The following is a 15,662-nucleotide window of genomic DNA, read 5'->3' on the forward strand; positions in this document are numbered from 1 at the left end:
TTAAAAAAATTAACCATTGAATGTTGCCTATAAGGCTATATTTGGCCTAAAAGTAACTTAATAACGAAACTTGATTTGCTTATTACCAAAAATTGAATATTGTAAATATAAATTGGATAATATAAAACAGTTCAATTTGTATTATTTAGTATCGCTTATAGAGCTTCAGATATAAAAAAAATTAAAAAGAGTAAAGAGATAAAAAATGATGACAAATCACTGATAACAAAAACAATTTTGCTTTTAGGTTTATTGTTTAGGTGTGTTGCAATTTGTTTATATTGTGTGAATAGCTTGTAGAATTGTTAGATTTAAAATATAATCAAAATATTATGACAAAATTTTAAATTCGTTTTTTTATTGTAAAAGTTCTTGTTTTTAAAATAACGGTTTGAATTGTTAAATAAATAGTTAACTAAAAATCACGTGAAACACAATAAAAATGTGACTTTCCTAAGAAGGTTGCCATAACGTTCATCTTTATTTTCTTTGTCAGGCAATGATGCTACATATTGCTATTGCGATTTTGAATATAGCTAGACTTAGAAAATTTAAATTTGTAAGTGTAATTGACTTTAAAAAAATTGTTGTAGGTTACTGGAAACGATTTAACGTAAATTATTTAAATATCGTAGAATTTTAAAGTTAAGATTTCGGTTCAATATTGCAAGTTTGTTCTTGGATACGATTATAGCGGTTTAGTGACTACATATGTGCAACTTGTTCCAAAGAATACGCAAATAAAGACGAAATTGGAAAGATATTTTGTGATTTAATACCTAAAGCAGTACATATTAGAGATATCGGAAACGTATCAATATGATATCAAGTTTCAATCAAGGAACCTTCGCAAAGATGTGATGAAGCCTGTATATTTGCTATATCAGAAATGTCTAAAAACAACTGGAAATGGATAAATCCCTCGGCGTTGGTAAACACTGCTGGACGCAAACGATATTTACTTTTTGAAACACGAATTTAACTTTATTGAATTTTTGATGTAGCATACAGCAGCAGAGCTTGTTAAAGGTTTCAGATAGAAACTAAAGTGTCTTATTGTAAATACCTTGTGTAGAACTTTTTTTTAACATTTTTATACTAAAAACATTTAACACATTTAAAGTTTAAATGTATGAATTATTTTCAATAAACTCGTATTTGTAATAAATTATATTAAGTTTAAAACAACACGTTAATTAAATAAAACAAAAATGTAAATTCCTGGAAATCAAATTTAAAATGATATATTAAATATTTATATACGCGTTAAAAATAATACATTTGTTGTTAAAAAAGGGCATACTAAAAACATTTCATAGTAAAAAACTAACCAATCATTTACATTTTACATAAAAAAATATAAGATTCAATATTAAAGCACAAAATCAAGTGCGCCGTATGTTTTTAGCTTCAAACAGTAGATGTGTGTCGCCTTGCGTGTCCTAGGAAATTTTCATTACCGTGTCAACTGATTTCAAGCGAAAAGCAATAGTCGAATATATTTTCAGCTGGCACAGTCTTTCCTTTTATGATTCTATATATAATATTTGTAAGGCAAAACAATTTCTCATTACAAAGGTTTGTTATAAGTTAAAAATTTATTTGTAGGGAAGGAATTAGGCAGTATAAAAACTCTTCAAAGCGCTGTGTTATAATATATATTCGAACAGTGCATAGTTACATATTAGACATGTAGTTTGGTAGTTTGGTTGGTAAAAAATTATAATGCCCTTGCCTTTTAGAAGAGTTTTATTAAAGCTTCAACCATTTAACAGTTTAAGTCACCTTTTTTGTATTATTTTACTAACGCATTGGGCTATGATTGTTTTATGTATTTTTTGTAAAAAAGGTTAAATAATCTAGGACAATTTGCCTCAAGTTTGAAATTCAATTTTCAATAACAAATTTTTAAATTATAATATACAATTTTTAAACCAAAAAAGTGGGTTTATGCAAATAAGTGTTTAATAGGAAAACTGCAGTTTCACTTTACATAAAAATATGTCAGATTTATTTTGTGAATTTGCTTTTCAAAATAAGATTTTTTTCCAACGAGGTTACCAAGAGGACGAGATGAAAATATTAAAACTTCGTGTTACGTGTTCTTTGGAATGTAATATACAAGAAAGGGGAATCGAACGAATTTTTGAAAAGTTTACAAAGTGCAACTACACCGATGCATCCACAGGTGTAGCAAAAAATTATAATTTTTTCCTTTCATATAACGGTCCTTGCTGGAATACTACATCCATGTTAATTGTTACTGAAATGACAAAAGAAGGCTGGAAATGGATAAATCCGTCCGCAAATGACCAAATAGTAAAAATAAGTCATGACTACGGCGAGCGTGTTAGATTGTTAAGATTTCAACTTGAAATTTGATTTTTGTGAGAAAAATTTAGAAGTAGTTCAACTAACCCGTTTATAATTTCGTGTAAAACATGTTAGTTTTATATTATTTGAATACTTGTAAAAACTAGCCCACATTGTATACGCTTTAGATTGTTTTTTTTTCGGTAGTGAACAATACAAAGCAATATTTAAATTACATGTTTAAACTGCGTTTATAGTGTGTAGTATAATATGTTGTGTAGCTTATAATTAAAGTTCAAGAAATGCAAAAGAAAAAAAGAAAAAGAAATCATTTCATCATGCAGTATATTTTGGAAAAACAGAATGAACTTAAAATTGTTGAAATACAACCTTACTTAAATGGATCACGTTACAAAATGGAACAAGATCATAACAAAGCGTACCTACCCAAACAAAAACCTTCGTTATGGTAGGCGCATACCGTGCGCTGCGGTGCGAATGAGAATTACTAAGTTTCTAACTATGTCATTTACAAAATTAAGTAAAGCAAATCGTTTCCTGTAATATAAGTTATATTTTTAACAGTATGGTAGCTTAGTATTGGACATTTCTTGAGTAGATTGTTTAGGGTAGTAACGAATAAACAAATGTAATATCTTTTTTACAAGAGGATGTTAATACAAATTATTAATTGCAACATTTAGTAAGTCATAGCAAATAAAACTTAATGACATTTACAAAATATGACATAAATGATATTGCATAATGCTAACCAGACGATTATTAGTGCTTTATATTTCAAAGTTTTCAAACTTAAACTATTCTCAAAGTGCTGTAAATAAAAAAGGTAAATACAAATTTTAACAACTAATTTATATTAAACTATAAATTTATAAAATACATAATTCTATACTTATATGAATTATGTAACTTTATTACGAAATTAAATTACAATTGGGGTAATAATTTTCTTAATTATCTGACTATGCATATAACAGTTAACTAAATATTTTATGCTAACTAAAGTCCAGTTCTTTATTTTATTTATCTACATTCCTATCAATCTTATTAAAACAAAATCTTAATAGTAACATTTTTATCTTCAAAATTAAGATATAAAGATATACGAATTAAATATACTTAGTCACATATGATATAGTTACTTATTATGCTTATTTGTAAGTTAAAAATATATTTATATCTAAAACATTCTGTCATACATATATAGTAAATTTAGCTATAAAATAATTTTGCAATAACATAATTTAACCCCCACTTAAATGCTAATGTTATTAGGCCAAACAAAAAATTGTTTTTAATTATACTGAAAACAAATTTCTTTATAATTTTTAAAACTAGATTTCTTTTTTACTAATTGTTAAACTGTATATACAATAATAAATTGAATAGTTGAATAAAAAAAAAATTTAATATAACAATTGGCGAAATTGTTCTGAAGATTTTAATTTTTACACTTTGCAACTGAATTTTCTGAGTTTTTTGTTTTATTACTTTCACTCAAATTTTTGTTTTAATTTAGATTTTACTCACCCTCGGCCCTTTTCAGAAATCCCCGAACCGAAAAGTTATCCTATTTTAGGAACTTCACTTGATTACAGAAGTCTTGATGGAAAAGATTTGAATATATGTGTGTTCTGGAACAAAAGACATGAAGAGTTAAGGCATATATTTAAGGAGAACTCTATGCCAGGTATATATATTTAAAAAAAAGTCTATTTGTTACTTGATTAATTATAAAGTGAAAAGTATTACATTAGGTTAGTCCTTTATGTTTTAAACATAACTTTGATACCTTCTAATTATTTATTGTCAATTTATTTTAGGATTTAAAACAAGATATAACTGTTAGCTCATTGCTAAAGTTTTATTAACAGCATTGGTAATCAGACCTAAAGCCTTATGTAGCGGCAACATTGCATAGTGGTCAGAACACTTGGCTTCACTACATGACATAAAGTCCCGGGTTAGATTCTTACTGCTTTCATGATGTGGCGCCCTTAAGTTAGGTACTATTAATGGTACAAACTCTTGCTGACCCAACACTATATCAGCAGCTTAATTATAAAGTAACTGTGAATCTATAATAAACCTAACTGTGAAACGCAACTCGATACAGTAGTGGGGTGTAGCTTATTTTGGATAAATCCACATAAGCTAACTTTTAATTTTATAAACAAACAGTTTTTGATGTTGATTTGAAATTGAATTGTTATTTATTTGCTGTCAAGCTTTGGCGTATTTTTCCTCCCTATTTAAATAATAAGTTTCAATGCTTTTAACTATAACTTGTTTATCGAATTTGCGGGTTATTTAACAACTCTTTTTTTTACATGGGAACTCTAACCTCGTTTTCTGGTATCGAATCATTTTTTTAACGATTCATTTCAAGTGCAAATGTTCGCTTTAAAAACAGTTAGGCAATTACGTTCTGCTGAACGGACGCCACTTAATAAACATGGATTTAGACATTACTTAAGTTCAGAGTTTATTTCCGTAAGAATTAGCCAGAATTTTATATTCTTGTATCAACTAACCACTAAAGGATTTTATTAATAATTAAAATGAATAATTCGCTACAGGGGTAACTGATGTTACTCTCGTTTAGGCTGTGAAGTCAACTTTTTACATCGAGGATAAAAAAATGTAAAAAAATGTGGTGATCCCAAATGTTTTTCTACTGTGCTCTGCTGTTCGTGTAAAAAAATGTATATTATATTGTTTGTAATTGGAAAAATTTTTTACAGTTTTTTAATTTTTGTTTTTTAGGAATAACAGAAATGACTGTTTTTTGTTCTACAATGGAAGACACAGAAAAAATGTTTCGGACTGAGGGTAAATATCCTTTTAGAGGAGTAATACAACCACTTGTGGCAATTAAAAACCAACTGGGAAGTGGATTAAGTCTACTGGATTCACAATCAAAGAATTGAAAAAGGGTGCATTTGGTATTATTACATATTTTATACAAACCGGCAGCATAAATGTTAACTATAATAAACTTTTTTTGTAAAATACGCTTTATTTCCTCAATTTGTAAATTATTTAAATAATGAAGATTAAACATGTTTGGCAAAACTAACCAAAAGTGAAGGAAACTAATGTTTTAAAAATATTGTTAGTTGTATTAGTGTTTCTAAAATAATGGTTTACATAAGTAAATGTGTTTAAACTACTCAAGTCCCTTTAATGAAACGTTAGTCAATAAATAAAAAACATAAAGTTAGAGCTTGTTTTTAACAAAAAGAAAATCAAAATATTTTGTACCCTAAAATACAACAATTATTAATCCTTAAAAATGTACTTTTTTGTAGTGTTTTGTATCAGCAAACAAACATAAAAAAAATATTTCGGTTACTAATTAACCTAAGAGTACACAACAAGATTTTATATAGCATTTAAACGTAAGTTGAAAGTTTAAAAGTAAGATGCCGTTTCAATATTGCGATGTGATTATTAGATGCTCTCCAAGTCAACCCAATAAAGTAAATCATATTCGTACACTATGTTCTGGAGGTTGGGGAAAAAGAAATGAAACACTTGAAGCGATCTTTACTAACCTAAATTATAACTGTACAAATAACATTAAAAATGAAGGAAACTTGGCAACCAGATATGAAATCTCCTTTAAAAATTGGGAGCAACGGTGTGATGAAGCTTGTATGTGTATTATTACAGAAATGTCTAGCCGTAACTGGGTGTGGATAAATCCATCGGTAGAAGAGCAATTAATAGAATCAAGTGATCCTTCGTACTTGGAAAAAGTACTGCGGTTTAAACTAGAAATTTAGTTTTATGATTTACTAAAAAAATAAAGAGATTAAAAATCAAATTTGGATGTGTTTTATAAATTGTGCACACAAAACTACTTTATACAACTTGTCCTTTAGTTCTTTATAGTTTTTTTGGAAACAAACATATAGTTTTAAAGATAGATAAGTGGTGTGCAAATTAATAAAGACAAAACCTTACATAAAAAATACCTACGCAACTAATGTAAAAACGATGTAAATTTTTAAAAAAAGTTGATTTCCGATAAACCTAATAAAAAATGAGCAAGAAAACAAATACATATTAGAAGTGTTAAAATCAGCATGACTAACTAAGTCAATATTTGCCTTAACTTTCAGAACTGTGTGTGACAAACATGTGTTAATATTTAACTGATAATAAATTATTTTATCAAATTATTTAAAACTTACAAAAACAAATCTAACAACAAAATAAAAGGGTATTATTTGAAAAAGAATTTATTTTTTTCTGTAATAACTTAATAGTTAAAAAAATTCAAACAAAAAATCAATTTTTAATCAAAACCAATTGGGTAGCTTTATGGTGTTCACAAATAATTAGTTAAAATAATTTAATATGTTTAAAATATTTATGTTACTTTTTTTAAAGTTTGTCAATTATGGAGTAAACATAAATCTAATCAGAAAACTATTTTTTTGCAAAAACAACCCAAAATATTTCACATCCTAAAATGCAGTGGTTAAAAATTATGAAAACATTCATTGTATTGCCCGTGGTTTCTATAAGCAAACAAAGATAAAAAAATTCTTGGGTTACTGATTAACCTAAGAGTATACAACAACATTTTTATATAGCAGTCAATAGTTGAAAGTTTATGTTAAAAGTAAGATGCCGTTTGAATATTGCGAATTTATTATTAGACGCGTTCCAAGCCACCCAGACAGGGTCAATTATATTCGTGTACTATGTTCTGAAAGAGAACTAACTTCTGAAACGAAAGATGACATACTTAAAGCTATTTTGACTAAACTTAATCCGAGTTTAACAAATAATATTAAAAATAAAGGAAACTTGGCAACCAGATATGAAATCTCCTTTGAAAATTGGAAGCAACGGTGGGATGAAGCTTGCATGTATGTAATAACAGAAATGTCTAGCCGTAACTGGGTGTGGATAAATCCATCGGTAGAAGAGCAATTAATAGAATCAAGTGATTCTTCGTACTTGGAAAAAGTACTGCAGTTTAAACTAGAAATTTAGTTTTATGATTTACTAAAAAAATAAAGAGATTAAAAATCAAATTTGGATGTGTTTTATAAATTGTGCACACAAAACTACTTTATACAACTTGTCCTTTAGTTCTTTATAGTTTTTTTGGAAACAAACATATAGTTTTAAAGATAGATAAGTGGTGTGCAAATTAATAAAGACAAAACCTTACATAAAAAATACCTACGCAACTATTGTAAAAACGATGTAAATTTAAAGAAAAAAGTTGATTTCGGATAAACCTAATAAAAAAGGAGCAAGAAAACAAATACATATTAGAAGTGTTAAAATCAGCATGACTAACTGAGTCAATATTTTCCTTAACTTTCAGAACTGTGTTTGACAAACATGTGTTAATATTTAACTGATAATAAATTATTTCACCAAATAATTTAAAACTTACAAAAACAGATCTAACAACAAAATAAAAAGAAATTATTTAAAAAAAGGGTATTATTTGAAAGAATTTATTTTTTTCTGCAATAACTTAATAGTTAAAAAAATTCAAACAAAAAATCAATTTTTAATCAAAACCAATTGGGTAGCTGTATAGTGTTTACAAATATTTAGTTAAAATAAGTTAATATGTTTAAAATATTTATGTTACTTTTTTAAAAATTTGTCAATTATAGAATAAACATGAATCTAATCAGGAAACTATTTTTTTGCAAAAACAACCCAAAATATTTCACATCCTAAAATGCAAGGGTTTAAAATTATAGAAAGATATATATTGTATTGTCCGTGTTTTCTATAAGCAAACAAAGATAAAAAAATTCTTGGGTTACTGATTAACCAAAAAGTAAAAAACAACATTTTTATATAGCAGTCAATAGTTGAAAGTTTATGTTAAAAGTAAGATGCCGTTTGAATATTGCGAATTTATTATTAGACGCGTTCCAAGCTACCCAGACAGGGTCAATCATATTCGTGCACTAAGTTCTAAAAGAGTTACGAGAGATGAAGAACTTGAAACTATTTTGACTAAACTTAATCCGAGTTTAACAAATAATATTAAAAATAAAGGAAACTTGGCAACCAGATATGAAATCTCCTTTGAAAATTGGGAGCAACGGTGGGATGAAACTTGCATGTATGTAATTACAGAAATGTCCAGCCGTAACTGGGTGTGGATAAATCCATCGGTAGAAGAGCAATTAATAGAATCAAGTGATCCTTCGTACTTGGAAAAAGTACTGCGGTTTAAAAAAGAAATTAAAAAAGAACAATAAAAATGCAGAAATTAGAATTGAATTTGAATGTGTTTTTCAAGCTCTTGTTTGCAAATTTACTATGTATCGCAATTTTAATTAAACTAATTATGCTATTTACATTTACTGCGCTTGTTATTTTTTAATTTGTACAATTTTCATGTTGTTTTTGTAGTTTTTGAATCGATTAAAATAACATACAAATAAGTTTAATTAGTAACAATTAACACAATAAATAAAAAAGCTAAAAGTTAAATTAATAAATACAAAACTTAACATAACACACCTTTTTAAGTACTCAAGTTAGTCAAAAATGCTTGCACAAATGTAATAAAAGGTGTATGTTTAAGAAGGGTAACGGTTATTAATAAGCTAGGTTTGTATTTTAAAGGAGTTTCACTTTCTATTTAACTGTATTCATAAAATATTTACGACAAAAATTGGCCCAATATATTTATATATATTATGTTTATTTAAAATATCAGTTAATCTTAAACTCAGTTAATCTTAAACTCTACTTTCTAATCTATTAAAATATTCACAATAAAAATTACTTTGTCATTAGTTTAAAACCTGTTTGGCGTTAATTAACGAAAAGTTAAGCAAGTAATATAAGGAAATCTTATCACGGTATGTGCAATATCGAAAAGTCATTTAAAAAAAAGTAGGCCTAGATGGTTTAAATTATTTAAAAGTGAATACGATATGAAAGTCATGAATATATTCCTTTCTCACTAAAATAAATGCCCTAAAAACGTTGAAATATAAAGTTGCTTATAATGGATCACGTTACAAAATAAAACCAGATTGTAACAAAAGTTGTCAAAGCATATCTTCATGAACAAAAGCTTCGTTATGGTATGCGCATAGCCAACTAACGTAGGCTTTAGACCGGAAAAGAAATATAAATACACTAGCTATGTCATTTTTTTAAATTTAAGATTTAGTGTAAGTTGTTGTGTACTTAGTAGTAGTATGTTAGTTTAGTATTGTCTGAGCGATTTGTTTGCTGTGATTTGTGGTAAACAAACGCAAAATCTTTTTTACAAGGAAATGTACAGTAATACCAACTATTTTGGACATACAGACATAGCTAGTTATTGCGAATAAAACTTATTGCCATTAACAAGGAAATAAAATAAATGTTACTACATAATGCTAACCAGACGATTACTAGTGCCTTATATTTCAAAGTTTTCAAACCTAAATTATTCTCAAAGTGCTGTAAATAAAAAAGGTAGATACAAATTTTAACAACCAATTTATATTGAACTATAAATTTATAAAATACATAGTTCTATACTCATATGAATTGTGTAACTTAAATACGAAATTAAATAACAATTAGGTGAATAATTTTCTTAAATATCTGACTATGCATATAACAATTTACTAATTATATTATGGTAACTAAAGTCCAATTATTTATTTTATTTATCTACATTCCTACCAATCTTATTAAAACAAAATCTTAATAGTAACAACTTTATCTTCAAAATTAAGATATAAATGTATACGAATTAAATATACTTAGTCACATATATTAATTTTTACACTTTGCAACTAAATTTTCTGCATTTTTTTGCCTATTACTTTCACTCAAAATTTTGTTTTAATTTAGATTTTACTCACCCTCGACCCTTTTCAGAAATCCCCGAACCGAAAAGTTATCCTATTTTAGGAACTTCACTTGATTACAGAAGTCTTGATGGAAAAGATTTGGATATTTGTGTGTTCTGGAACAAAAGACATAAAGAGTTAGGGCATATATTTAAGGAAAACTCTATGCCAGGTATATATATTTAAAAAAAAAAGTTTATTTGTTGCCTTTATTACCATCTAATTATTTATTGTCAATTTATTTTAGGACTTAAAATAAGAAATAACTATTAGTTTGTTGCTAAAGTTTTATTAACATCATTGATAATCATACCTAAGGCCTTATGTATTGGCAGTATGGCATAATGGTCAGAACACTTGGCTTCACTACATGACATAAAGTCCGTAATAAGATTCTTACTGTATTCATGCTGTAGCGCCCTTGAGTAAGGTGCTATAAATGGTACAAACTCTTGCTAAGCCAACACTATATCAGCAGCTTAATTATAAAGTAACTATAAACCTTTAATATACCTAACTGTGAAGAATTCAAGACTGTGGTGAGGTGATGTTACTCTCGTTCAGGCTGTAAAGTCAACTTTTTTACATCGAGGATAAAAAAATGTGGTGATCCCAATTGTTTTTCTACTGTGCTCTGCTGTTGGTGTAAAAAAATGTATATTATATTGTTTGTAACTGGAAAAAGCTTTTACATTTTTTTAATTTTTGTTTTCTAGGAATAACAGAAATGACAGTTTTTTGTTCTACAATGGAAGACACAGAAAAGATGTTTCGGACTGAGGGCAAATATCCTTTTAGAGGAGTAATACAACCACTTGTAGCAATTAAAAAACAACTGGGAAGTGGATTAAGTCTACTGGATTCACAATCAAAAGACTGGAAAAGGGTATTTATTTTAGGATACTAAAACTTTCTATAAATTATATTATATAGATAAAGTGGCACATTTTTTTTATATATTTTTATCTTCGATGTGGGGAGGTCGAACTCACAACCTAAATGTAGAGTAACATCAGTTACTCCAACCCAGTCTCAAACTGCCCTTAGCAGTTTGGTATATTATGAATTAAAATTGCCCGGTAATTGAGCTGCTGATTAAGTGCAGCAGGAGTTCATACTGTTTATAGCGCTTTATTCAAGGGCGCTACAGCATAAGAGCAGTGGGGATTGAACCCACGACCTCTTAGTGTAGGAAGTGTTCCGACCACTACACTACGCTGTTGGTTACTTGAACAAAAATATAACTTACCATGTTACTTAGATTCGTACTGAGATCAACAAACATCTTCTATCAAACGAAACAGTTTGGAAACTAACCAAGCCACAAATGGAAGTGACCCAAGATTTTCTAAAATATATCGAAAAAAACTTGGATCAAAATAATGAAGTAAAATATTTAAAAAATTAAAATTAATATTATAATGAAATAAAAATTTTCAGGATATATTAAACCTTATCATTTCAAGTCTAAAGATTGTTTTAAATGTTAAAATTCAAAACAAACATTCAGAATATTAAATTTGTTTTAAAAATGTTAAAATTTGATTCTACGTTTTTTTATATCACCTTGGGTTATAGCTTTTATATTTTATTAAGAAAGAGTGTGATGTTTTTGCATATCTTCAGCTAAACTAAATTTTATAACTTTGTTAACTTAAAAGGTGCCTGATTTCAGCAAAGCACTACACAGATGGACATTTGAAATGACGGGATTGTTGGCATTAAATAGAAGACTTGGTGAATTTTTTATCATTTTTATAGCCTATTTTTAAATGTAAATTAAAGGGAAATTTGATTTTAGCTTTTTATGGTGTGACTAGTTAGGATTTTAAGTGTTTTTTCTGTTAAAGTTTACAATGAGCTATAAGCATAGTAGTTCCCATGAGCTATAAGCATAGTAGACTTTTTTGTGTATCTTTATCCTCAATGTAAAAAGGTTGAATGCGCGACCTAAACATAGAGTAACCTCAGTTACCCAGATGTTATAGATAATAATTGCTCGATAATTAAACTGCTGATTAAGTATTAGCTAAGCAAAGGTATATACCGTTTATTGCACTTAACTCAAAGGCTCCACAGCAAGAGATCACTGGGGATCAAACCCAGGATCTCACATAATATTGAAAGTGTTGTGACCACCAGAACACACTTATAGATTAATGATTAACTGTTGACCTATAAATAATATTTGATAAACCTTTTTTAATATTTAGGTGCATTTGAGGAAAATTTAAACCCACAAATAAAAGAGATGATCAACTGCAACAACATTTTGTTTGAATCCCTCGCTGAACTTGTATTTGGTTTACCAACTTGGAAGTTTTTTAATACAAAACTAATGAAGGTTTAGAACCTTTTTATAAAACAATGATTTTAATCATTGTTATCAATTAACTAAATGTTTCTTTAAATTCAAAAATTAAATTAAGTTATTTTTAGATAACTTTTATTCATGTTTATTTATGTTTATTTGTGGCCTTTGGTTAAATTCAATTTTGATTCCTAAAGCTCATAGTTTTGACATTATTTTTAGAAGGCTTATACAGCCTATGAATCACAAGAACGAGTGGCAAAGGAACATATCGAAAACATTCTCTCAAAAAACATTGATGTTTCAGAGCTCTCCAACTTAGATAGTATGCTGTTAGGTGAAAATTTAACAAAAGGGTAAGTTTTATAGAAATAAGTTATCATCTAAAAATCATCTAAACAAAGAAAAATTTTTACAATCAAAATTTAATCCAAGCAACACATTAACACATTTTGAAAGTACTGTAAGTTTGTAAAAATTTAAAAAATAAACTAATTTTAATCAGTGAAAAAGTTGCACTCATGGCTGAGATATTTTTTGCTGGTATCGACACCACATCTAACAGCACAGTATTTCTTATGTATGCTTTATCACAAAACCCTGAATGTCAGGAAAAGGCAAGGTATGAAGTCCTTAATTTCCTTCAAACTACACCAGATGTAACAGGAAAGGTAACAACAAAAAATAAATCTTTTTTTTTTTTTGTATATATTTTTATCCTCGATGTGGGAAGGTCGAGTGTGCGACCTAAACATAAAGTAACATCAGTTATTCTGACCCAGTCTCGAGTTGCCTGTGGCAGTTTGGAATATTATATAGATTATAATTGCCCGGTAATTATGCTGCTGATTGAGTACTGGCTCAGCAGGAGTTCATAACCGTTTATAGCGACTTACTCAAGGGCGCTACAGCACGAGAGCAGTGGGGATTGAACCCACGACCTCATATGTGGTGTATCAAGTGTTCTTATCACTACACCATGATGCTTGTAACATCTCAACATCAATATCATAAAAAAAATTTAAAAAGATTGTTTGCTTTTATCTATTTTAATTATATGTTAGAAAAATGAATTACTGTAAACCAAATTTTAGTCACTACAACAACTGCCCTATTTAAATGCCTGCATTAAAGAAACACAAAGATTATTTCCCTTCATTGCAACAGTCAGCAGAAAATATCCGCATGAAATAACATTATCAGGATATCAAATTCCTGCCAGTAAGTATTATAGTACTTTATATAAGTTTATGTTAAAACTTATATCTATGTTAAAAGTTAATTTATTCTTAAATATTGTTGATGTAGATATGTATTCTTATTCTTACGCAGCCAGCTTAAGCATAATTTAAGTAAGATAATGTGATATGCTAAAACATAAAAAAATGACCAACAGTATATTGTCTTGCAAAAAATGCAATTAGTACTATTATAAATTATATTATATGTGAGATTTGAGATAAAGTGCCTACTTAAAGAAGGAAATTTTAAAGTACAATCTTTTTTTAGATACATTTATAATAAACACTTCCAACATTCAAAATGGAAGAAATCCGAAATATTTCGACAACCCCGACAACTTTGAACCAGAAAGATGGTTGAACCGAAAAACCGTTAAGGAAAGACAAGAGAAAAGGTAAACAGCTTTAATGTCAAACTTTTAAATTTTTATAAAACACAAATGGATACAATTTATTAAAATTAATTTAATAAATAAAAAAGCTTGTTTTTTTTAATTTTCAGCTTATAAAAGTTTTTTTTTACTATAGTTATTTTTTTCAACCCAACTTCAAAACAATAAGATTTTAAAAATGGATTTTTTTATTAGGATTAGATTGGTGTATTTTTTTTTTAAATATGTAAATATTTTCAAATAAAACTGACTCTATAGAAAATTACCCTTTTTTACCATAAGAAATAATTGATTTATACTAAAATGGTACCCTACAAAATTTGATGGTGAATTTAAAGAATAGAAAAGTTACCCTGATTTTTATTTATTTAGGTTTACGATGTCCGGCCCTTTTGGTATGGGACCACGTATGGCCCAGGCCGCAAATTTGCAATGCAAGAATTACAGATTGGTATCATCAACATTTTGAGTAAATATAAAATCGAATATCACCACAAACCAATTAAAGTTCGATTTAGGCTTGCTTCTTATCCATCTGAAAAACCCCAATTCAAATTCATTCCATTAGATACTTAAATATTTTATTTATATTTTTTCTGTACATAACTTCAAAAGTCAACACTTTATTTTACTAATGTTTATACTAATTTTCTTATGTGTTCACTTGTAAAAATAATACCTTTTTATAACCTCATAGATATGTTGTCATATTTTATTAATCTAAAGTTGTCTGTATGTTGTTAAGTATTTTTTCATGTTACATTGCACTTTATTAAAGCATTAGGTTTTAAACTTTTGTAGCAAAAAATTTAATAGTTTTCGTTAGAGTAATTTAATACAAAAAAACTATATATTTTTCATGGCTAATTTTAATATACTTAGACTATTTAAAACTTGTTGAAATGAATAACTTCTGTATATAAACATTGTTCAAAAACACTTTTCTACTACTTGTTTCATTAAAAAAACTCAACTTATTGAAAGTGTAAAATATTATGGTTTGTATAAATTGATTCATAACTATACCAACACATAATAAACATTAATAAAAGCAAAGGCTATAAGCCAAAAAAATATTTTTTTTGTTAAAAGGTATTGTTGTAAAACGTCAATAGATGTCAGTAAAGAGTTTTAAAATATTTTGCAAATCAATTTTTTTACGTTATTCACTCGAAAACAATTATTATTTGTAAATAAAGTTTAATAAAAATATAAATTGTTATTATATTACGCATACATTAATTTTTGGGTCTAAATATATATATAAACTAATTAAAAACTTGTTTAAAAACATTTTAGGACGATTAAACTACAGCTTATAGGCAATATTTTTTTGTTTTAAATGTATTACATTTTAAAACCGAAACTGTGGTAAAGAGAATATAATATTTCTAAATAATAGAATAAGTATATTAACCAGACTTTAATAATTAAGGTACAACAAACCAGTGGCAATAAATAACAACAATATACTTGACTTTTTGCGCCCGCTTACTATTAAACAGAAGTGTAAAATACACCTACATTTCTCTAA

General features: G+C 27.4%; 1 protein-coding gene and 1 pseudogene across 2 annotated transcripts; both read left to right on the forward strand.

Annotated features, from left to right (window-relative positions):
- The first annotated feature begins 2,999 nt into the window (after window positions 1–2,999).
- Window positions 3,000–5,596, forward strand: LOC145743503 (cytochrome P450 10-like). The gene is made up of 3 exons (XM_082561482.1): window positions 3,000–3,160; window positions 3,854–4,024; window positions 5,101–5,596. The coding sequence occupies exons 1-3, from the start codon at window positions 3,079–3,081 to the stop codon at window positions 5,262–5,264; spliced, it is 417 nt and encodes a 138-aa protein (XP_082417608.1). The 5' UTR covers window positions 3,000–3,078; the 3' UTR covers window positions 5,265–5,596.
- A 3,929-nt stretch (window positions 5,597–9,525) lies between these two features.
- On the forward strand, window positions 9,526–15,287 carry LOC145742958 (cytochrome P450 10-like; annotated as a pseudogene). Its single transcript, XR_014280977.1, has 11 exons — window positions 9,526–9,801; window positions 10,186–10,356; window positions 10,901–11,070; window positions 11,446–11,571; window positions 11,846–11,921; window positions 12,398–12,528; window positions 12,718–12,851; window positions 13,001–13,166; window positions 13,590–13,716; window positions 14,005–14,131; window positions 14,501–15,287. The product of XR_014280977.1 is annotated as a cytochrome P450 10-like (transcript).
- Window positions 15,288–15,662: the final 375 nt, after the last annotated feature.

Source organism: Corella eumyota, chromosome 2, assembly GCF_963082875.1.
Source record: "Corella eumyota chromosome 2, kaCorEumy4.1, whole genome shotgun sequence".
Taxonomy (NCBI): domain Eukaryota; kingdom Metazoa; phylum Chordata; class Ascidiacea; order Phlebobranchia; family Corellidae; genus Corella; species Corella eumyota.